This window comes from Hemitrygon akajei, chromosome 20 (genome assembly GCF_048418815.1).
Source record: "Hemitrygon akajei chromosome 20, sHemAka1.3, whole genome shotgun sequence".
Classification (NCBI taxonomy): Eukaryota; Metazoa; Chordata; class Chondrichthyes; order Myliobatiformes; family Dasyatidae; genus Hemitrygon; species Hemitrygon akajei.
Window position 1 is genome coordinate 39,310,650 of NC_133143.1, and position 25,579 is coordinate 39,336,228.

General features: G+C 36.5%; 1 protein-coding gene across 3 annotated transcripts in view; it reads right to left on the reverse strand.

Moving 5' to 3' along the window:
* The window catches only part of exoc2 (exocyst complex component 2), a 246,433-nt gene that overhangs the window by 79,368 nt on the left and 141,486 nt on the right, over positions 1-25,579 (reverse strand). For all 3 annotated transcript variants that reach the window (XM_073024195.1, XM_073024194.1, XM_073024196.1), the window contains exons 12-18: positions 17,614-17,739; positions 11,726-11,850; positions 9,705-9,773; positions 9,428-9,585; positions 4,616-4,737; positions 2,931-2,992; positions 827-907 (exon numbers count right to left, since the gene is read on the reverse strand). In XM_073024195.1, the coding sequence (XP_072880296.1) occupies positions 827-907; positions 2,931-2,992; positions 4,616-4,737; positions 9,428-9,585; positions 9,705-9,773; positions 11,726-11,850; positions 17,614-17,739 (743 nt within the window). The remainder of the gene's footprint in view (positions 1-826; positions 908-2,930; positions 2,993-4,615; positions 4,738-9,427; positions 9,586-9,704; positions 9,774-11,725; positions 11,851-17,613; positions 17,740-25,579) is intronic.

Consider the following 25,579-nt stretch of genomic DNA (forward strand, 5'->3'; position numbering starts at 1 on the left):
TACTACGGTGGGTCAGTTAATGTGTATATTCAAGACAATGAACAAAACATTTTTAAACATTAACAAAATCAAGGGATAAGGAGTTAATACAGGAAAGTGACAAAGAATTAAAAGCAACTATTGTGATTTTATTGAATGGCAGAACAAACACAAAAGTCCTGCTTGTTTCTTATGTTCTTAACCATGTTGTTCCAATACCTCTTTATTTAATCACCTCAAAATTTACAATAATTCAACAAAGACTTACAGCAGAAAATGTTAAGCATACGTATCATGATCAATCAATAAGTTAAGAGCAAGACAGGCTATGAGGCTCCCTGAAACAAACTATAACAAGTTTATTTCAATCACTAATTCTCAGAATCTTCCAATTCCTTACAGCCATAAAATCCATCTTACTTGATGACTGTGACCCATAGCCATCTGACTTTGATAAAAAGTGAAAAAGATTATAATTCTCATCTATATTTATTTTATTGAGACTCTTGATTCCATGAAGCCTTGACACAGTAACACTAAATTAAAATATTTTGACTTCCAGTCCATTCATAGTTTGTTTGCTTTCTTTAAACATGGTATAAGCCTGGTTCTTTATATCATTGTGAGAAAGTTTGTTGTTGTTAAATTACTTGTCTTAAATTATGTGAACAAGTTTAGGATCAGATTAAGTCATTCTTTCAGATGGAGAACAATATGACATTCAAAGATAGAATGAAAATAAAAACAGAGCAGCAAGATATGTTTCCAGATATGCTAAAACTCAACAATGACTGAGGGGAAATTACTTGTCAAAGCTATAGTGTAATGTAAGAAGAGGAAGACTTACACTGGTTTCTCCAGCCTTGCAATCTATGGTTTCCTTGAGAGCTTGTAGGGTTTGCACAACATGGTGTTCAAATTGAGACGGCTAGAATAAAAAGTACATTACTTTTTAAACTTTCTCAGGGCTTTAAAATCAAAGAGGCAATTATTAATAATTCAGATATCACATTCCCTTATGTTCAATAGTAACAACATAATAAACTTTTTAAAAATGCTGTGTAATTATGTTGCATCTCCAGAGCAAGTTCAAAGTACTTTTCAAGTCCAATTCGCAATGCAATTGAACGTTTTTTAAAATAATTTGAAATTTGATATTAAAATTTGATATTACAGTTTTCCCACAAACTGACAAGACTTCTGAAGTAAAATCTTGAAGTTGGTTTAATATCCACTTCTATTACACATTAAAATAAACAGCATGAATGACAAATTAAAAACAAATGCAAAATGAAAATTTAAAACAACTGTTTTCCATTCTGGCATTCACAGTTACTGAAAATGGGGTTCTATCATTCATCACAGTGGCTAAAATCTAGATTACAGTATGATACAGGGCTACTTATACCAAGATTAAAACTCAACCTAACTTCCATTGGCCTTCTTACAAAACTCACACTATTTGTAAGCCAGGTAACTCTTCCTTCTAATGATTGCAGGAAATGTTGTGCCTTTTTGTCAACCACTTTGGGTAAAATCTTACATTATTTACGAAAACAAAGCCAAACAGCTTATTGTGTTATAAAGTTAGAAAACAAAATCAGTCATCAGGGAAATAAGTCTCATTACTAAGTGAAGTAAAATGTGATTTCCGGAAACATTAAAATTACATTTTAAAGTTATATAATACATTTATAGATATTGGGTAGCATTTAAGTTAATGGAAATACACTGGATACAGGTTAATTGGTCCATTGGTTAATCAGTGTAGCTGCTTATTTGGAACATGCCACTTAGCAGGACTGTTGCCAAACAGTTTCTAATCAGCATTAGTAGACAATAGGTGCAGGAGTAGGCCATTTGGCCCTTCGAGCCAGCACCACCATTCAATGTGATCATGGCTGATTATCTGCAATCAGTACCCCATTCCTGTCTTCTCCCCATATCCCTTGACTCCGCTATCTTTAAGAACTCTATTTAACCCTTTCTTGAAAGCATCCAGAGAATTGGCCTCCACTGCCTTGAGGCAGAGCATTCCAGTAGCATGCATTTGTGTCACCATTAGACACTACAACATGCTTAGAACAAACAGTTTTTAAAACAGCAACAGTTGACTGTGCTTGTGTTCAAAAAGCAGCTATTTTTTATCACTGATGTTTGCTGAGAAATAAGCAGTATGACAATACAGAACTGTTATGCTCACTGTGGTTTCAAGCATTCAGGCTTGGAGAAGCCAGAAACGGCAGGAAGTAGAAATGAAACTATTTCCCTACTTCAATGTTAGGAACTATGAACAACTTGAAGGTATCGACAATTATTTTGAACGTTACAATGAAAATGAAGATTTGGGGGACGCAATCACCGAAAGCATAATATGAAGGCCATCCATTATCTGCAGTAGATGTCCAAGCTTTGTTCATTTACTGTCAATGAAAACAACATGGCATCATACACTGTATGGATTCCTCTGTTGATAACTAGTAGGAACTAATACATAATATTATAGAACTGTAGTAGTATTGGTAGTGTTCCAATTTATTCTGCAAATAATTTAAATACATCATTTGTTACTGAGTTAAGCTGAAGTTAGTTTTGTTTTATACCTTTTTAACTATTTCCATGAATCCTTCGCTAATTGGGACAGCCGTTTAATTGGCCAAAATATAATGGTCCCAATGTATCCAAATTAACTGGAATTTATAGAAACTGTATTTATAGAAAGCAAATAATAGAAGCCTCATGATAAAGATTGAACTCCCAAAATATGGGCATATAATTTGTCTCCTGTTTCCAGTCCTGATGAAGGGTCTCTACCCAAAACATTGAACTTTTACTCCCCTCCATAGATGCTGCCTAACTTGCTGTTCCTTCAGCATTTTGTCTGTGTTGCTCAAGATTTCCAGAGTCTGTATAATATCTCACATTTATGGTCAGACAGTGCTAGTACTAACCAAAGAAGTGATCCCTTCATTGTCAACAATCCAGTCTTCTTTCTCTGCAAGCCTCTTAACATCTAAATAAGGAACAGAAGTTTCAATATAAAAACAAAACATCAAGTGCATCTGAAGAACAGATATCTTCCTTGCAACAAATGAAAAAAATATTTTGCATTTTATTTGAGAAATGAGAATCTATACAATCATTCTTCATGTGACGCTTATTTTAAATTATAAATTATAAAATAATTGGCTATCTTGCTTTGAGATTTAGGGAAACATTCAGTAACTTCAGTAGATGAAGAATTCACTCTATTGAAAGAGCAGGAGAATTAACAATGAGTAAAGATCTTTTGTCAAAATGTTTTGGCATTAGAAGGCAATTCTGCAGACACCATCTGATTTCCTTCATTTTCTGTTGTATTTGAGATCAAATGGATCTACAGCTTTTGCTTTTTTTTAAAATTACTACCTCAATGACCATAACACCTTCATGTACTTAAAATATTCTGTGGTTTTGTATAGGATCATTAAACAAAAAAAAAGGGAATTGACATCAAACTGCACAAGAGATCGAGATGGGTGACCAAAATTTGGATTAACAAGGTAACAAATTAAAAGGGTGTGTGAAAAGGAAAATAACTTTTAATCAAGAGTGTGGTGGTTGGGCATTTGAATTTAGAAAAAACAATATTACAGAGATGAAACATGTGAGTGTCAAAAACCCAGAACAGAGTCTAAAGTATCTGAAGTCTGCAGGAATGGAAGAGGTTGAGGTTGAGGAAGAGCTATGAAGGATTCAAAAATATAAGTGATAAGTTGAATGATCAATTTAAAATGTGTGGCATTCCTAGAATGGAAAATAATGGAGGTCAGTTACTGAGCATTGGGATATAATGAACCAAGCAGACATTAGACATACTGTACTGTCAACTGAGTTTTGGATAAGAGCAAAGGTGTAAGATGGAAAGCCAGATAGGAAAGTGCTAAGGACTCCAATATAGAAAGGATAAAACTTTTATCATGAGAGTTTCAACACCGGATGGATTGAAAAGGGATAGACAATGATAATGTGCAGAAGTCTTTGTGATGCAGAGTACATGAACAAATAATTAGTAAGTTCCAAGGTTACAAACAGTTTCAGCCTCAGAAACATAGTCAGGCTTAGGGATGAAACTAGTGGCTAGGAGATGGAGATTGAAATCAGAAGCAAATACAACAGCTTTGGCTGGTGAATTGTTTATCCACTGCTTTATGTCTAATATGCAGTATAACAAAGCAAGGCCAGTAGCTCTTTTAGATACAGCAGAGTCAACCCCATTAATAAAGCATGAACTGTGTTCCAAACAAAATTCAGTCATTAATATATGCAGAAAAAAAATAATTCAAATCAGTTTCATACCTTGGTCGAGCCTTGACAAGTCCTAACAAACGATTACTTGTATTCTTTGAGCTGCTGTATTATTAGCTAGTTCAAGCTTTTGATTAGAATCAATTCTATTAGCTTTTAGAATTGGCTAATCTTTTGCTCCAACATACTTATTTTAAAATGTTAAATCTATAAACGGCCCCTTTGCCTTTGTGGAATTTCTACCATATTTTTGGAGAAACTAGAAGTAGATGGAACCAGCTCACAGAAAACAACTTGGCTGGTTAGGATCTGCTCAAGATAAGTGATGCGTACAAGACCAGATACTTACCATCAGCAGTCTGCTGCAAGGTAACCATAAGACAATGCACTCTCAAATCCAAGATTAGCTCTTGAATTGTTTGCAGGAGATCATTCGGAATTTCCAGTGCGGTCAAAGATTCATAATTAATCCTGTCATTTAATCAAAAGAAAAATAATTAGACGATGACTTTCAACTTTACGACATATCTACATTCTTATCAAGAAATTTTAAGCAAATATTGGAGTTAACTAGCTCAATTTTCCCCCTCAATCTGAGAAGACTGAGGAGGTAGGAATCAAGATAAAGGGAACACAATAAAAAACATACACAGTGCAGCTGACCATAATATTAGCAGCTGAAAGCATTCTGCTTTTATGAGGAAGGAAAGACCTCAGGATGAGAGCTGGAAATATATTAAACCCTTAGTTTAACCTACAGGAGAATCTGAGAGAGTTTTATACTTCTTCAGAATCAGGTTAATTATCATTCCAATTCTAAGCCAGCCAAAATTACCTTTGCTGATATCGTGAAAGCAATGCAGGGACATTTAGACATTGTTAATTGTAGAATGCTTCAGGTTTCATAAATGGAATCAAAAGGAAAGGGTGTCCATTTCAGTGTACATGGCTAATTTGAAGAGATTGTCTGAGCATTGTCAGTTCAGTAAAGTGCTTAATGATACACAGAAATCATTTAGTTTGCACAATCTTACAAGAAAGCATTCAAAAACAGTTCTTAACTGAAGTGCAACTCACATTTAAAAGAGTGGTTGAAATCACAGTGTCAATGGAAACAGCAGCCAGAGACGCAATTGAGTTGTATTCAAGAATGAAAGTGAGTGTGAACAAAATTGCAATTCGGAACGGAAAACCGCCTGGCTGAACAAATTGTGTTGCCATTGTAGAAGGGGCTCACATACACCAGACCAATGCAGATTTAAGGGCAAAACTTGGAGAAAATGCAACAAAGTAGACACACACAAAGAGCATGTCAGGCAGACGAATAAATATACTGCACAGGGAAGAGAAAAATATAAAAAGTCAAGTTGCAGTTTCAACAAGCGCACTAATCTACATGCTGTTGATAAAAAAAATCTGATAATAATGAGTGACACAAACTGCATAGCCTTGAGGTTTACAATGTGAAAACTAACAACAGACAAGTCCTCAAGAAGGATCTTGGCACAAGATATTGATTGTTTATTCATTTCTATAGAAGCTGCCTGACTTGCTGAGTTCCTCCAGCATTTTGTGTGCTTTTCAAGCAATACGGCTTGCACCAGAAGTGAATGGCAAATTAATTAAAATGATATTGGCCACCGGCTCAGCTTTTAGAGTCATTCCACAAAACCAGTATGAATAGTAGTTCAAAGACACTGAACTGAAGCCTGCTGATATCCAACTAGGAACTTATACTGGAAAAAAGAAAACTCCTGTGGGAATGACATTCGTAAAAGTGAAATACAACAACCAACAAGCCACAATAGGCTTGTATGTGGTAAAAACCGAAGAGTCAACATTGTGGGGATGTGATTGGCTGAGACAATGACAACTTGATTGGAGATCCAGCCACCATTTGCATGCCACATTCCCTGTAAGAGTCAGCTGAAAGCAAATTAAGAAAAGTACTGGATGGTGCCACAGCAGTGTTCAAGGATAGCATTGGAAATCTCAGACATATCAAGGGTAAAATAGTGCTAAGTAACAATGCTACACCTAAGTTTTTCCAAAGCAAGTCCAGTTCCTTACACCATCCATGATAAAATAGCCAGTGAGCTAGATCACATGAAGGCTGAAGGAATACCTCACAAGTTTGCGTGGAGCCCATGGGCAATACAAGTGGTCTCCAATAGCCAAGAAGAATGGGTCTGTCGAGTTCTGTAGTGATTTTAAGGGCACCATCAACCTACTACTCAAAGTAGATCAATACTCTCTGTCCAGGATAGAGAATATCTTTGTAAAACTTTCTGGAGGGAAACATTTCACACTTCAGATTTAGCTGAGGCTTACCTTCAGGTTGAGATAGAAGAGGAGTCCAAAGTGTTTCTCACCATAAACACTCACAAAGGGTATTATGGCTAATATAAGCTGCTTTTTTTTTAGGAGCATCTGCACTCTGGCAGAAAGCTATGGACCAGGTGCTGCAAGGCTGCCCAGGTACTCAGTGTTAACTGGATGACATCATTGTTACTCGCAAGGATGACAAAGAACATCTCTAAAATCTCAAGACAGCACTAAAAAGATTGGAAGATAATTGGTTCAGAGCACGATACAAGTGTGAATTTTTTAAACCAAGTATCACTTACTGTGGTCACACCATGATGCACAAACATTACCTGCTGAGAAAATTCAAGCAGTGGTGGAAACCCCCAAGGCCAAAGAATGTGGCACAATTATGGCCTTTTTTAGGATTTGTCAATTACAACAACAGGTTCCTGCCATATCTGGCTAATGTGCTCTACTCCTTGAACTCATTACTACAGATCAGGTAGAAATGGCAATGGACAAAGTAATGTGAGATGGTTTTCCAGAACAGAAATAGTGACATTAGATGGTGAAATCTGCCCATGACATGGATGACTGGGAAATGGAAAAGATGCAGGTGAGCACAGCATCAATGGTGGAGGAAGGGAAACATTGTTCTTTGAAAGAGGAGGACACCTCTGATGTCCTGGCAAGAAAAGCCTCATCTTGTGAAATATGAAAATGAGGCGGTCAGAGCCAGGGAACTGAAAGTTGTTGAGGAGATCAAGAGAATGTGATATGTTGTGGATGTTGGTGGTACAGAACCAAAGGGATAGAATGGAATCGAGGTATGAGGTCATGAGTTCAATAACATTTATTTTACTTTATATTTATTTAGAGAAACAGCATGGAACAGACCCTTCTGGCCCAACGATCCACACCATCCAGCAACCCACCTATTCAACCCCAGCCTAATCACTGGACAGTATTATAATGACTGATCACCCTACTAATCAATACATCTTTGAACTGTAGGAGGAAACCCATGTGGTCACAGGAAGAATGTACAACCTCTTTACCACCGGAAATGAGCTCCAAACTCTGATGCCCCAAGCTATAACAGTGTCACGCTAGCCGGGATGCTACCAATTTCTCAGAATGGTGACTGCAGAGTTTAAATAAAAACATGATACTGTATTTTATAAGTGGAATACTGTTCCAGATATAATATTTCATGTATTAAGTCTTAAGTTTAATAAAGATATGAAATAATACGCCAAAGAGGAAAAATTTCAACAGTAGTGAGTATGAATAGGACAGAGCACAAGGCACAAGCTCCTTTAATCATAAAGTCTAAATAAATTTTCAAGTGTTTCAAGTAAGTTTATAAAAGTCTTGGATCTTGCTTTATATGTTCAATTAATGTGTCAATATGCAAAGGTAAAGTGATGATCTGAAATCAAGTTAAGTGTTATCTTTTGCTAATTCTGTTTGAGTCACAATGAAATATTACCATGTCATTGATTTTTCTGTTATTATGTAGTCACAGGTTCATAAATACAGAGTTTTACAGTAGAAACAGGCCATTCAGCCCAATTCCTTCATACCAACCAAGATGCCTATCCAAGCTAATCCTATTTGCCTCCAAATCTCCTATATCCCTCTATATCTTTCCTTTCCATGTTCCTGCACAAGCGCCTTTTAAATGTATCTGCCTCAACTACTTCCTCTGGCAGTTTAATTTATACACAGACCAACCACTGGGTAAAAAAAAAAGTTGTCTTTTAGTTTACTATTAAAATCTCTCCCCTCTTACCCTGAACGTATTTGTCTAGTTTTCAATTCCCTAACATTGGGATCCTTCCCTAACCTTCACCCTATCTATACCCCTCACGATTTTATACACTTGTCCCATGATTCTCCCATGTTCCATTGACAGAGCTTACAACCTGTTTAATCTCTCTGCATAGCTCAGTCCGTCAGCAACATCATCGTGCGCCTCCTCTGCCCTTGCTAGCTTAATGGTATCTTTCTAATCGCAGGCCAAGTAAAACTGAACTCAATATTCCAATCATGGCATCACCAACATCTTGAACAACTGCAACATAGCAACCCAGCTTCTATCTTCAGTGCCATGACTGATTAGGTCAGCAGGCCAAATGTCTTCTTTAACACCCTATGTAACTGTGATGCCACTTTCAGGAAACCATGTACTGATACTGACCGGTCTCCCTGTTCCACAACACTCCCTAGGAATGTGAAAGTCCTACTCTGATTTGACTTCCCAAAATGCAACACCATGCACTTATCTGAATTATATTCCATTTTCCATTCTTAAGTTCTCACCTGTCAAAATTGACATATACCTCTTACTTCGTCCCAGCCAGAGGCTGAATATTCCCCGTTAATCAGGGTTCTGTAATCCTGCCAACATTGCCCTTCTTCACTTTAATGTCAGTTTAGCAACATGTGGTGTTCTTTAAGTGGTACATACTCAATCAGCCACATTATTGTGCTTTCACTCTGTGTTCAGGTCTAAGTGTTTAGGTGGAACATTTAACTCTCATCAACAAAGCAAATAAGTCCACAACTCAAGGTTTCAAGTCAGAGATTTGGAGTGCAAACAGAGGAATCTGCACTCTTACCAGAAAGTAGACAGTTGTGATTCTGTGAGGTGGAGTCTTTGACACATCACCTCTAGCTACAATTCAGAAAAGTTTGTCAATTGTGCTGTGCTATCTATCATTACTTCAAAATGCAAGACAGAGTTTAAATGAGCAATACTCCTTACTTCCTCTATGTTATTAAAGTTACCAAAATGTCTAATTTTTAAAAAATCAGATAGTAACACTAACCAATTTCAGTTCAAATTTACCTCATAGTATGAATAATGTGAGTTAGCCACTGGCCTGAAAGTTCCATTTTTGCCTCCCATCCCCCATATTGTTTCAGCTCCATCTCAGTTAGGCTGGTTGGAAGAAGAGCTCCTCGGATTAGTTTCACAAGTGAATTTATTATCTCTTGAATCATTTTCTATTAATAAAAAAAATCAATATATCATTTCAGCAGGCATGGCCACATTTAGAAAAATACTTTTCTTAAAAATCTTATTGAAAATTGAGAAAACATTTGGAAACAAATATATCTTATACCTTGAAATCATTTTGTCGAGATCTGGCGTTTTTCTTAAGTTTCTCAAATTGTCCTGATTTTTCTCCTGTCTTTAATTACAAGAGTAAAATAAAGGTTATAATCAGAAGTAAATAAGGAAAATATGGAAGAATCAATGCATGGAAATGGAATTTACTTTCAGAATTATATTTTTTAAGAAATTAATCAATTATCAGAGAAAATAAAGCATGAAAGATAAATCTGATATAATAGCTAAAAGTCCAAAAACATTATACTTTCACATCTTATATTCCCTTTGGTATTTAGAAACATGTTGCAAGTCTTTTTTAAGTAAGCAATTAACTATAGATATGCAAATGAGACTGTACATCCAGTGAAAATAAAAGTTATAACCTAGATTTAATATGGTAAATGTTGTGGGGTGTTTATACTGAGAAAGGTGTAGGAAGCCTGCCTATAAATAAAGACTTCCTTCATGGTCTGATAAAACATACATTCTCTACAATACCAGCATTGAGGGGGCTGACAAACAGAAAGTATCAATACATTAATCAAAATTGCAGAAGTCACTATTATTAAGGATTTATAATGCATTATCAGTGAAATACCTGTTGATGCATTGACTTACAAAGTTACTTGGAGCTCAATAGGAAAAAAAAGATTCTAACTGATTAATTAACAAGCTGTCAAGCCTTACCACTGGTTAATGGTTTTATATTATACAATTTGGATTCACTTGGTTTCTCGCTTACGCATTATCGGAGTCCAACAAATTTCATTACTGACTTTCCCAAAGAATAGTCTGCATTTTGTCACGATGAAAAAAGAAAACAATAAAAGATGACTCAACAAAAAAATAATGCTGATAATACTCTCTTATTACAGACATGGCATTGACTAGTACAGAGCCAGCGTAAATACCAGCTGAATTATACAGAATCAATTTAGTTAGAGCTTTTACTGCACTGATGTCAACAGGGAAATCTTGGATACAAAGCCAAAGGAAATATGTATAACTGAAGAAAATATTATTCCTAGATCCACTGGCTGGACAAGGAATTAAGTGACCTGTCACTTAAGTTCAAATTTTGAATGGCATTGATAAATTGCATAAAAAGATGTAAAAATAAATTTACGTGGTTTAAATATATAAATTTAGAAAACAGAAAACATAAAAGAGATTGGGCTTGGCTTAAAAACAACTAAGATAATGGTGGGAGTAGAATGTGCACGCGGGAGGGAGAGCGTTAAGTGAGAGTGCATGGGAAAGAGTGTACGTGAGAGAGCGAACAAAAATCAAGACTATTTTAGTGTTCTGTCATATTTGAGGGAGTAATTATTCAGCAATATTAGCAGGGACTGGCAATCATATCTAGACCCCATGATATAGCTCAGATTTATTCAGCTCTCAGTAACAAAGTACCTCCAAACGGACCACAACCTTGTCATGGTTTGGAGGCGGATGTGCCTCAGTGACCCGCTGAGCTATGCTGGCTGGTGTCAGGGACTGATGCTTTGGCTTTTGGTAGGGTTACAAATGCCAAACAGCTCAAAGGGAAGAGGCCAGGCCAAGAGTGGTCCTCCAGGTTCAGAGTTTCACCTCAAGGCTGACAATCTGGACTGGTCAAACAAAAGTCACTGTGAGAGAAACAGTAAGGAATCTTCCTACATCTGTGCATGACAGTATTCCTGAGTCTTCACTCGGAACCTGCATGACTGACAGTAATGAAAACCAAGAGGAAGCTACTGGCACGGTGAAGGAAATGACCCTGAACTACACTTGGAGGACAATAGCGATGATGGCCACGGGCCTTCTTTGCTGCCCTAAACATGAGCAAGCATAATGGGCAGTAAGTATGTAAGTAACTTAGTACTGCAAAGAAAGCACACTTCAGCTACTCCAAGTCCTAATTCCAATACAATTGCCACAGCACATTTGTAAAAACAAGAACTTAAAATCAATATATTAAAAAATAAGTGAGCCAGGTAGATTATGACATGTAGCTGTAAACAAGACAAGGTTAGAACCAGTTGTATTTACTTCACTGAAAAGACTTCCATTCACATAGGATATCCAAAGCTTCCAGAAATTTGGCAGTTGACTTATAACAATTTCTGTTAGATTGTCAACATATGTTACAAGCTGAGGTGCCTTAAAACGCCAAGCTGCAAAACAAAACAAAAATATACAAACATAAATGCAACCGACATTTTTATTAGTTAACACACTTGGAGCACGAAGTTACTTAGGATATCAGAATCAGAATTAGATTTAATATCACTGGCATACGTTGTGAAATCTGTTAACTTTAAAGCAGGAGTACAATGAAATACATAATAAATAAATATAGTGAAAAAAAATCACAGATATATTAAGTATATATGTCTATTAAATAGTTAAATTAAAATAAGTGGTGCAAAATAAAAAAAATTAAAAAGTAGTGAGGTAGTGTTCATGGGTTCAATGTCCATTTAGGAATCAGAAGGCAGAAGAACAAAGATGTTCCTTCCCCCTTGTAATTTAAAATAAGATTGAAAATCTCAGTTACCCTGCTGAGTTCAAAAGACACTTTTACCTAAATCTGTAATGAGAATTTCTCTCTTGGTCAATAGGCAAAATCTGAACAACAATTACAAAAATAAATTCCTTTGGACAGAAACAAGTTTCTCTGTGAATATTAACATAAATTTGTAGTTTAATGCTACAGCAAAGTAAAAAAAAAGTTATAATCAAGAATAAAACTGTTACTTTTAAAAGTAAGTCTAAATACATGTTCAGTTCAATTAATAACTTGTCAAAGCTACTGAAGGTGTTATAATCACTCAGTGATTTCCTTTTCACTATGTGGTTGCACAGCAAAAAGGAAACAAAATAAAGGAGCCCTATAGAAAATTAAGGCAAAACAAAACAACAGCATTTTAAATTATAACATTTCTCACTCTCACTTAAAAGTGATGGCAATCATTCATTTATCATGACATACAGCAAGCAACCATGATTGAACTACTTAATCTTCAAAATTCTGCACAAGTAATAAATGTTAAAGTTGACTTCCAAATAGTAACACTAAAGCAAGATAAATGGGACAGATCTTAAGCTCTAAAGTCAGAGCTAATACCAGAAGTTACCCAAGTATCCTTAAGGAAGTCCCAGATTTCAGCACTGACTCAGCAATTCACGAATTGCCCAAGTGGCCTTCTGGTTGACTATGTGTAGTCTGACAGGTCAACATGACTTTCTGTAGGCATCTCAACTGAGTGCTTTTTCCCAGGGCTGAAATGGCTAACACAAGGGAGGCATTGTTTTAAGGTGCTTGGAAGTAGGTACAGAAGGGATGTCAGTGGCAAGTTTTTCAACACAGGGAGCGGTGGGTGTGTGGAATGCACTGCCAGTGATGGTGGTGGAGGCGGATGCAATAGGGTCTTTTAAGAGACTCTTAGATAAGTACATGGAGCTTAGAAAAATATAGGCCTAATCAACAGGATAATTCTAAGCAGTTTCTAGATTAGATTACATGGTTGGCATAACATTGTGGGCCAAAGGGCCTGGAATATGCTGCAGATTTCTATGTTCTATGTTAAGTCAGGTTAGCCCTGATGCAAACACAGCAGCCCTCATTCAAATGAATGGGAACAGCCATCTGCAGGGAGAAAGGCAAGTGGTGCTATTTATTTTAGTTAAATTCATATCAATGGTCTGTGAAGGTAGTCAACTGCCTACACTGTGTGGCTTTAATGCTGTTCTGGGTTACGCTGAAGTATAGGATCTGGGATCCCAGTGGTCCAATCAGTGGCACGATCAGGCCGCAGCAACGAAGTTTCTCGCAGGTTGGCGATGCTTGTTTAAAAGGAGAGCTTCACGGGCATTCAGGATTATTCCAACAGTCCAGTCAGCGGCATCAGCAGGCCACAGCAATGACGTTTCTCACAGGGTGGTGACATTTGTTTCAAAGTACAGAAGGGACCAGTGGGGCAGCCATTGTTGGGAGAATGCTAGTGGTTAGAGGAGGAGTGTTCAGGCTTTGGCTCAAAGGAGGCTTCGGCTCGAAAAAGGAGTTGGCTCAGGATAAGCTTCTGTTAAGGTTCCCATTTTTCTCTCTCTCTTACTGTATCCACTGTAGTAAATGGCTGTTGTGTGTTCTTCACGCTGGATGTTGAAGTCCTGGGAGACACAGAGTCTCCCAGAGAACTACACCTGTGTGAAGTGCATTTGGCTGCAGCTCCTTGAAGACTGTGTTAAGGACCTGGAGCAGCAGCTGGATGATCTTCAAGTTCTACGGGAGAGTGAGGAGATAATCAGAGTTACAGGGAAGTAGTCACCCCGAAGCTGGATGAGGCGAGTAGCTGGGTGACTGTCAGGAGACATGGAAATGTGAACAGGCAATGAGCACAGAGCACCCCTGTGACCATTCCCCTCAAAGTATACCGCTTTGGATATTGTTGTGGGGGAGGTCAGCAGAGAGGTTGGCATGGCTCTGCTGGTAAAGAATGGCATCAGATCAGTAGAATGATGTGACATAGGATTGGAAGATGCTGAATCCTTGTGGGTTGAGTTAAGAAACTGCAAGGGTAAAAGGACCCTGATGGCAGTTATACAAGGCGTCTCAACAGTAGTTGGGATGTGGACCAAAAATTACAACAGGAAATAGAAAAAGCATGTCAAAAGGAGAATGTTATAATAGTCATGGGAGATTTCAACATGTATGTGGATTGGGAAAATCAGGTTGGAAATGGATCTCCAGAGACTGAGTTTGTTGAATGCCTACAAGATGTTTTTTTTTTTTAAGAGCAGTTTGCAGTTGAGCATACTAGGCGATAAACTATACTGTATTCAGTGTTATGAAATGAACCAGAGATCATTGGGGAGCTTAAGGTAAAAGAACCCTTCGGAACCAGTGATCACAATATGATTGAATTCAACTTGAAATTTGATAGAAAGAAGATAAAGTCTGAAGTAGCAGTACTTCAGTGGGGTAAAGGAAATTACAGTGATATGAGAGAGGAGTTGGCCAAAATAAGTTGGAAGGAGATGCTGGCAGGGATGACAGCAGAGCAGCAATGGCGTGAGTTTCTAGGAAAAATGAGGTAGGCGCTGGACAGATGTATTCCAAAAACAAAGAAATACTCAAATGGCAAAATAGAATAACCAAGGCTGACAAGGGAAGTCAAAGCTATTGTAAAAGCAAAAGAGAGGGCATACAACAAAGCAAAAATTAGTGGGCAGAGGATTGAAAGGCTTTAAAATACTACAGAGCAACTAAAAGAATCACTAGAAGGGAAAAGATGAAATATGAAAACAAGCTAGCAAACAATATCAAAGTGGATAGTAAAAGCTTTTTCAAGTATGTAAGAAATAAAAGAGAGATGAGAGTGGATATACGACCACTAGAAAATGAGGCTAGAGAAATAATGATGGGGGACAGGGAGACTGCAGATAAACTAAATGAGTAGTATGCATCAGTCTTTACTGTGTAAGTCACTAGCAGTGTGCCAGAGGTTGAAAGGTATGAGGGAAGAGAAGTGAGTGCAGTTGCTATTACAAAGGAGAAAGTGCTCAAAAAGCTGAAAGACCTAAGGATACACAAGTCACCCGGGCCAGATGGACTGCAACTGAGGATTCTGAAAGAGGTAGCAGTAGAGATTGTGGAGGCATTAGCAATGATCTTTCAAAAATCATTGAAATCTGGCATGGTGCCAGAGGACTAGAACACTGAAAATGACATTCCACTCTTTAAGAAAGGAGGAAGGCAGCAGAAAAGAAATTATAGACCAGTTGGCCTGACCTTGGAGGTTGGGAAGATGTTGGGCTCAATTGTTAAGGATGAGGTCATGGAGTATTTGGTGACATGGGACAAGATAGGACAAAATCAGCATTGTTTCCTTAAGGGAAAATCTTGCTTGACAAACTTGTTGGAATTCTTTGAGGAGATTACATGTAGGATAGATAAAGGGGATGCAGAGGATGTTTAATAATTGGACTTTCAGAAGGCCTTTGATGAAGTACCACACATGAGGATGCTTACCAAGTTAAGAGCCCTTGGTCTTACAGGAAAGTTACTGGCATGGTCAGAGCATTGGCTGATTGGTAGGAGGCAGCGAGTGGGAATAAAAGGATCCTTTTCTAGTTGGCCGCCAGTAACTAGTGGTATTCCACGGGGTCGGTGCTGGAACCTCTCCTTTTTCATACTGAATATCAATCATTTAGACGATGGAATAGATTGCTTTGTTACCAAGTTTTCGGATGATATGATGATTGGTGGAGGGGCAGGTAGTGTTGAGGAAACAGGTAGGCTGCAGAAGGACTTAGATAGATTAGGAGAATGGACAAGAGAGTGGCAAATGAAATACAATCTTGGAAAATGCATAGTCATGCACTTTGGTATGTAGACTATTTTCTAAATGGGGAGAAAATCCAAAAATCTGAGAAGAAAAAATGGACTTCGGAGTCCTTGTACAGAACACCTTGAGCGTAAACTTGCAGGTAGAGTCGGTGGTGAGGAAAGCAAATGCAATGTTAGTATTAATTTCAAGTGGTCTAGAATACAAGAGCAGGAATGTGATGCTTAATAAAGGCACTGGTGAGGGCTCGCCTTGAGCATTGTGAACAGTTTTGTGCTCCTCAACTAAGAAAAGATGCACTGGTATTGGAGAGCGTTCAGAGGAGGTTCACAAGGACAATTCTGGGAATCAAAGGGTTATCATACGAGGAATGTTTGATGGCTCTGTACTCGCTGGAACTTAGAAGGATGAGGGGGGATCTCAATGAAACCTTTCTCATGTTGAAAGACCTAGACAGAACAGATGTGGAAAGGGGGTGTGGGGAAAAGTCTATGATGAGGGCAAAGCCTCATGATAGAGGTTTGTCCACTTAAAACAGAAATGTGGAGAAATTTATTTAGCCAGACGGTGATGAATTTGTGGAATTTATTAACACAGGCTGCTGTGGAGGCCAGGTCATAAAGGCAGGTCCTGATTGGACACGGCATCAAGGGTTACAGGGGGAAGGCTGGGAAGTGGGGCTGAGGAGGGAAAAAAAGGATCAGCCATGATTGAATGGCGGAGCAGACTCACTGGATCAAATGGCCTAATTCTGCTCTTGTCTTATGGTCTTATCTCAGTATAACACTGTGCTGAAGGCCATGCTGAAACAAACGTTTGTTCCGGTCAAGTCAGGAAGGTGTGCAAGTGATTTATGGGGAAAATAAGGAATGCTGCTGATCGCATGCTCCTCCTGCTGTTGTCCACGAGGGAGGTAGAAGTTAGGCTGATGCTGTTGAAGTTATCCCTGTGAGTAATGACAATGCAAATTGTATACTGCAGCCATGTGGACTGATGGTGGAGCCAATGACAGTTTAGGGTGGTGGATGGCGTACCAATGAGGTGGTTTTCATTTTCCTGGATGCTGTAGAATATCTTAAGTATTATTTGAGCTCATCCAAGCAAGAGGATAGTATGCCATGCATAGTTGCATGAGGCTTATAAATGGTACATGGACCTACTGGTGTCAGGACTTGAATCAATCACTATTCAAATTTTCTCTTAAAGCCAAAATATCTACATGGGTTATCCTGTAGAGATCCTGGTCACTGATGACTACTAGGATGCCCATGGTGGAAGGCAGCATTTCAGAAAATCTGCACTGAATATCAAGAATTCGTAATGAGACACTCACAATGGAGGCAGACATCAAATACCCCCTTTGTGGTATCAATGTGTCTGAATGTTGTCAAGATTTGCTACTTGCAGGCATTGACTGTCTTACCAATCTGGCTTAATATGCACTACACAATGGTTTGTGCTAAAGCATTTAGCTGTTTTGGTATTGTGGTAAAGCAGATCTATAAATATGTATTTTAACTTAGCACAAATCATCCATCAGGCATTAATTTTTTCTGACTAAACTTAATCTGTGTGATTTACAGTACTTACAATCATCCCTAGAAGATTGAAAACTGCTGGCCCTTTTCACTGACGTTGTTTGACTCAAACGACTTATGGGAGAGGGCCGCACATCGCTGTCTAAATCTAGCATTGGGCTATGGAGAACAGTAGCACCTACACAAACAAAACAGAAAAAATAAGCATATAAATTAAGTGTGCTATAATTATATATAGCATTTATATTCAATGTCTTATAACTAAAAATTATTAAGCCTGCACAACATTTACTTGTGTCAAAACTGTAGCCATTGGTACACCACAAGTTATTCTAATAGTAATTATTCAGACATTATAATCCAAGCTAAAAAGAACTACAGGAATGTGCTGAAGTAGATATGGAAAATCACTGCACATTCAAGATAAACAACAAAAATAACCCCCATTGGTACTGGTTTATTATTGTCACGTGTAACCACAATACAATGAAAATATTGCCTTGCATACTGTTCATACAGATCAAATCATTACATAGTGCACCAAAATAGAACAAGGGAAAACAATTACACTACACAATGAAAGGTAACAGCTACAGAATAAGTGCAGTGCAGGTAAACAATAAAGTGCAAGATCATGCAACACACACAAAATGTTGGTGGAACACAGCAGGCCAGGCAGCGTCTATAGGAAGAAGCTTGAATTTCCAGCATCTGCAGATTTCCTCGTGTAAGTGCAAGATCATAATAAGGTTGATTTTGAGGTCCATAGATTTCAAAATAAACAGGGAAAGTTTTCTATAGTCTCAAGTGAATAACCAATTAATGATCTTAAACCTGGGATCAAAAATTCCATATGTGACAAAGTGGGGGGGGGGGGGGTAAGAGGGAGGGAAAAGGAACAAGATAAGGAGGGAGGGACGGAAGAGGAAAATAATCTGCAGTCAACCAAACAGCAAGAGTAAAAGAGGTATGTACTACAATTGCTCAGAATGTGGTCCTCCAAGGTCTCAAAACAAAATCACAAAAATCTTTTTGTTTGAGTTATTTCTTAAAGGTCAGGAAAAGAAAAAAAATCAGCCTTTCCAATACATCTCAGGGGAACCATTTTAACATTAATAGGAAAATAAATGCATTTTATACTGTATGTGCTCATATTTCATGGACCAAATGCAACTGACATCTTGTAGATAATATTTGTGCATGTTTTGATCTGAAAAGCTTAATAAGAAAAGACAAAACAAAAATATCTGAATTGGTGTATTTAACCAATGTGACTGAGTTTTGTTTTTTAGACAGTAGCACCATTTTAAAAATGCTCTCCTGTTTCACAGGATACCACTACAATAATTTGCACTATTTTCAGAGAACTGTTTAATATGGAAAAGTTTTTGATTACATTATATAACATTACAAACTTGAACCAGCCATAAGGAACCACAACAACCCGTTACCCTAAGGATTAATAAACATCTGGAACAAATTATCAGAACATGACTTTAACCCAAAATTAACCACAAGGTAGCGCTGAAACACTGCAAATGCATTGAAATGCCAAAAGCAGAATTTATCCCAGCTGCTACAAATTCACTTGAAATGTGTTGATTTAACATTGCCTGCAGTGCTTTCCAATGCCATTCTCAATTTCCTTATGATGTGAACCGGTATATTAAAAAAAGCAATGCGCATGGACCATCAATGCTGGAACTACAGATCCAAATTTCTACTGACCCTCAAAAGGTTACAGATTTCCTTGCCACCCTAAACACCTTTGAAAATTTCTTCCTGTACATAGTAGCTTGCTGCCTGTGCCCTGCCTCGACCACCCACGACACTACATTGGGCAAACAGGGAATTGTTCGAGTCTGCCTCAATGCAACATACCAATATAAGTGACTGAGTATTTTTTCCCCTAAATACCTTGGTTATTACCATGCCAATCTACTGACAATGAAGCAAGACAGCATATGACCTTCAAATGTTTCTTCTGCTTCTATCAGTTAACATAAATGTATTTTTAAAAAACTTTACTCCTTTTCCCAATTCTCATCATAATTCACACACAAAACATTACTTCAACAAAGATGTAATAATTCAAAATGTTTACCTGAGCAACATAGCTCAAATCTAAATATTATAATCTATGCTCATCAAAAAGCAATTCAACAATACACCAAATTCTAAGCTCCACTATTGTTACATTTTAGAATATGCAAATCTCACATCTTTTGCGAATCTGTTAAAAAAATATTGATTCGTTCCTTTCAAAAATATCATGCATCAATCTCCAATAAAATCAGATGCTTCTTTAAAATTGTTATCTTGATACCAAAAGATGTGGATGAAATATGATCACCTCTTTGTCAAGTAAAATAGTGCGAAGCTGTTTCCCCACAATGAACAAGACAAAAGAACACAAACAAATGTAAATTGTTCAAGAGGAACATATTAATGGTTAGATGAGATAGCTGATCAGATAACATTCAATGGAGGACATTCTGGTTTGCTACTTTCACTAAGATATTTTCCAATGTGTTTCGGCTTTCACCAAACAAATTCAAAGTATTTAACAGGATTAGACAACAAATTCATTATTCATTCCAATACACAAATTTATTTTTCTACTTCTAACCTTGGGTAATTGTTAAATAGTCAATTTCAAGAGAGTGAAACAAAGACAAAATTATAGGAACTCCAGTGAAGATAGGACATTTGCCATTTCAGAAACTGAAACTAAATGTCACATTTATTCAGCATGAATACCTCTGCAATGTGCTGAAGATAATGCTATGAATGTAAATTGTTTTCAATTACATGGAGTTTCTAGGATGATAAAAGTGACGCTGCTGTTCTTATCTATATTAACAATGGAAGCTTACTTATTACATGATGAACTATATACGAGGGGTGATTGATAAGTTGTGGCCTAAGGTTCATTTTCTCAGACAGTGCTTACTAGCAATTTTCATTTATCTAAAACAGAAATACCTCAAAAGTTATTAACTTCAAACTTTCTGCATAATCACTCAAAGAGTTGAACTGCATGTGCGTGTAACGAGAGCTGCATAACTCATCTCCTTCTACCTTAGGCCATGAACTTATCTATCACCCCTCGTATTTCATATGAAATAGTGCTATCAATAACAGCTTCTAACTATCAATTGTTCTCATGCACCACTGTTGTTTCACCACCCCTAAAGTAAAATATCTTTTGGATGAAATACTGGCATAATAAATTCAATCGTGTGCTGCCTAATTCAAAAAGGCCAGTACCTTCCTATTTCTTTGCTTCACCGATACAAACCAATGCATCTTTCCCCATGAAAATAAATCTATACTAAATTTCTTATTCTTGATATTAGTAATTACCGAAGAATATTACCTAACATTTGAGAAAAATAGTACGATTTTTACTTGTACATGAAGGATCGCTATGCTTATGTACATGGAATGAAAATTGTCTCTTTTCTTGTGGCTTTAGCATATAGAAATTGAAACAGTTCTTGGCAGTTTGAGGCACAAAATTGTCTGAAAACGTTGCCTTTACGTTACAGGCATTTGTTTTAGTAGCCCTATCTAACAAAGCCTTGAGGATGAGGTATCTGCAAAATATCAATATCACACCAATAAGTTTGACCAAAGTCTAAATTAAGATACATATTTAGTAAAAATATGGGATCCTTGCTACACATCTGATCTTTATCATGATTTGGTTTGCATAAGCCTGAAGTGAAAACAGAAAAAAAAGTGTACAATACCACTAAATGCAAGTGATTGACAGACATGAAAGTGTATACAATTAAATTATGGCATCTGTTGATGCATTGAAAACTTAACATGAAATGTACAATGAAAGTTTCCATGCACTTGAAATAAATTTCACAATTTCCATGTGTTGTCTTTACACTGCAAGTCAGATAAAGTATTAAATAAACCTGTGTTATTGAAAATATACAGTTAATGTCTGAATTGCAGAAAAAACCAGCTGGCTTTCAAATAATGATTCTTGTTTAATACCTACAGTAGTAGGTACAGTGCCTATAAAAAGTATTCAGCCTCCTTGGAAGTTTTTATGTTTTGTTGTGTTACAACATTGATTCACAGTGGATTCAATTTGTAATTAATTTAGATCACTTTGTGGAGATCAGCTTTCACATTGACGTGATAGAGACTTTTTCTGTTGATCAGTGTCAAAAAAAGTCAAATTAAATCCACCGTGGTTCAATGTTATAAAAGATTAAAACATGAAACTTCCAAAGGGGAGTGAATACTTTTTTTTTTTAGGCACTGTATACTTAAGAACCAAGCATGAAGTACAATTGTTTAAATATTTGAAAACTTGATTAAACCACATTCAATGTATGGAACTTAAAGCAATGTTAGTAAACTATTACACTTGCTCCTGTTATTAATTGTTGTACTACTACAGAAAGATTGAAAATTCTACTTCAGTTGTATTGCGTAGAAAGGACTAAAATGTTAAAACATTAGTTCAACATTTTGATGTCTGATTCTCATAAGCATTGGGATATACAAAAACTGTTTACTCCCATAAATGAATTACAACTTAATAGAGGGAAAAAGACCTAAAGACCTAAAAAGAACTAAAGCCACAGGAATTATTAAGCTATTGAATGGCAACTATCATAAAAAAAAGCTGACATATACATGCAGATCTCAGTAACAATGGATGTCTCAGAATTGTAGTCAGCAGTATATTATTATTTTGCCAACTGTGCTCTGGTATTAGCCTCTCTATGGACTTCAGTCTGGGAGTAGGAAGTTGTGGATATTTCCCACCACTTACAGTCAGAGGCTAAGTGCTCATTGTACATCAGGTTGGACCTGCCACATGCAATCATTCCCTATTCATTTCACAGGATGTGAGTGACTGTAAAAAACCTGGACAAGTATTTGTTAGTTTAGATCAATTGCTTGAATATTGTCAAATGCCTGAAAGTGATTTTAATTGTTTTTGGCACTTTTTAAAAAAAAATCAGTTGTTTAATAAAGGTTCATTATTTACTTACAAACAGACTTAACACCAAATGATGCAACCTGGAGACTTTTCTCTTAACAGTGCATGGGCAAGAAGTATACTTCTAGGTGTAATAGGTTTTACTGTTATCTTTTCCACATTTAGAATTTCTGTTATTTGACTTGCCATATTTATAAACGGTTTCAGATTCTGCAATCTCCTCCCGTTGCCGAATATACATAACGTTAAAACTATCAATTCAAATGACATCCATTAGGAATATCATGATGCAGTGAATATCACCTCAGGGACTGCAGTGCTTCAAGAAGGCGGCTCATCACCACCTTCTCATGGGCAACTAGGGATGGGCAATAATCATTTTACTTACCTTGGTATCATAATTACAAAAAATTTTAAAGACTTATATACGGTAGGTATAATTTCTTCCCTTTAGTTGAATATACTCAACAGGTGCTTTCTAAATGGTCACCTATGTCGATGTCATTGATAGGTCGAATAAATGCTATAAAAATGGTTATTCTACCGAAATTTTTATATATATATTACAAGCAGTTCCCTCTTTTGTTCCAAAAACATTTTTTGATAAAATAGATTCTCTGATTTTATCTTATGTTTGGAATAATAAAAGCTCTAGAGTGAATAAACTTTTATTACAAAAATCAAAAAAGATGGAGGACTAACTTTACCAAACTTTAGATTTTATTATTGGGCAATTAATATTCGTTATATTACTTTTTGGATTTATTACGGTATATAGACGACCAAGATCGCCCTTCATGGCTACAGTTGGAGGAAAATTCAGTAATGTGGTTTTCGTTAGCTTCTTTATTAGGAGCTCCTCTTCCGTTTTCGCTCTCCAGAATAGGTAGACAGCCCAACACCTTGCACAAATCTTCAGACCCTTAGCAGCCATTCCAGTTCTCTTTTGTCCTCATCTTTTGATGATCACCCATGCTCCAATTTCCACTGATTCCTTTTACATTCTCTCCAACATTCTATGCATACTAGAAGGTAGTGTAAGTACAACACGGTAGTACTTTACAGAAGTGTTAAAGGTAAATTCATTGATAAACAAATCCACAATTTAAAAAGTGTATTCTCCACTGCTACAAATAACAGAAGTCCAACTTTAGATCTCAAAAGGGTAAAATATAATCTTCTAAAATTTTCATTTCAGGAGCAACACAAACACAAATTATTAAGTATAATAAATTATGTTTCAATCGCCTAGTTTAAAAGTTAATAATATAGAGCAATTCATCTTAAAAAAAAACTGTGGCAAGCAAGAAGTAGTGATTTAACCTGGAGATATTATGGCATTGCATAAGGTCTACTGTGATGTAAAATTAGATAATTACAAGGAACTAGAGTAAAATGATTGAGAAAATGTTAGGATATTTTGAAAATTCGAAGATGATTAGTGATTAAATATTGTGACAACACTGTGGATGGTTCAGATTATGCACCTAGAGCAAGGAAGCACCAAAGGGTTTGTGTTAACTAAACTTTGTTCTATTAATCCAAAACATACCTTATCAATGCTGATTAAAATGCATTACTAGTAATGAAATATGTCGATGGTGAAAAATGGAACACAATTTTTCATTCTGCTTTTTAAAAAATGCTTGTTTGCAAAACAGTAAATGCTCCATGTTGTTTTAAATGAAATCACTTTTTCTGTCATTTATCTACAAAAAGACAAAGATTCAAAACCAACGTAACCTTATGACTTCATGTTGCTACTGGCTACTGAGAATACAAAGAAAGGCTCTTTGAAGTATTTTTTTCTTTGTAAAGCCAATGCTGCATTAACTGAGAAAGTTTAAAATCACTGCCAGAAAAGAAAATAACCACCTAGGCTAACTTAAATAGATAAAGAAGTTTCTATTTGTTGCAGAATAGTAATATGACTGATGTGAAATATTTAAAATGCTCTTTGAATAAATGTGTTAGAAAACACTTTTCATGAAACTTTTAATCCCTAGTGGGATAAATTCTCAATATTTCAGTCTTCTTCCAAAGTCTTAGTCAAAGATAACAAATAGGTTTTAATAAGTTGCTCAAGCTTGAGAAAAATCTAGGCTTAACTTTATACTACTCCCATGTAATCCAACAAAAAGCACTGTTAAGAAGCAGGCCCAGAAAATATCTCTATCATAATACTGACTTGGATCAGATAGTCCATGGAACCTTTCATTTTGTATAATTCAACTGCATCAGGCAATTGTTCTAAGCCAAATGCTCAAGAGCAGCTTCTACCCCACTGTTATACGACTAGTTCCTCAGTTTGATAAAATATTTCTCATAAGTCTTGTCAGCATTAGAATGGAGTTAAAAGAATGGCCTGCATATTACAAGGATATTGTTGATCAGTAGTCCAGAGTCAAGAAACTACTCCAAAACCTCTCCTCATCTTTTACATTTAATGTAAAAAAAATTCAGAAACACATTTTTCAATGTCAAAGAGCTCACTAAAATACACCTTTGTTGCGTTAAGATAATCCACTAAAATCAATCCTTACATGCAAGTTATCAAGTTGAGAAGAATCTGCTCAAAATATATATACAAAATAAAGTAACTTTCATCTATTTATAATATCAGGAGGAGTCAAAGGAGGCCAATAAGTGTTGTTTGTACAAATCAGACTATTCTTGTTCACTAAAGGTGAAAGGGATCCTTGTTTTATTTGCCTGTTCTTGAATTGATGCAATATATCAAAAATTATAATAAAATTCTCATCTCCTTTTACCTTCTATCTAATATTCTTTCTGTAACATGTTTTGATACTATTTCCTTCTCCACTATTTTTCTCTTCCAATCCAAAAATCTCATTGATTGAGCATATAGATTTTTACCTAAATCCCAGATGCCATGTTGCCCTCAGTGCATGGTTGTACACTTGTCCTCAGAATTTGAAATGAATATTCTTTTTAGTGTGCCTTTTCATGCCTCATGGCGCATTGAGTGGCATTTTTTCCATTTCCTTAGCATTTTTCTGGGTTTTTTTGCGATGCCGAGTTG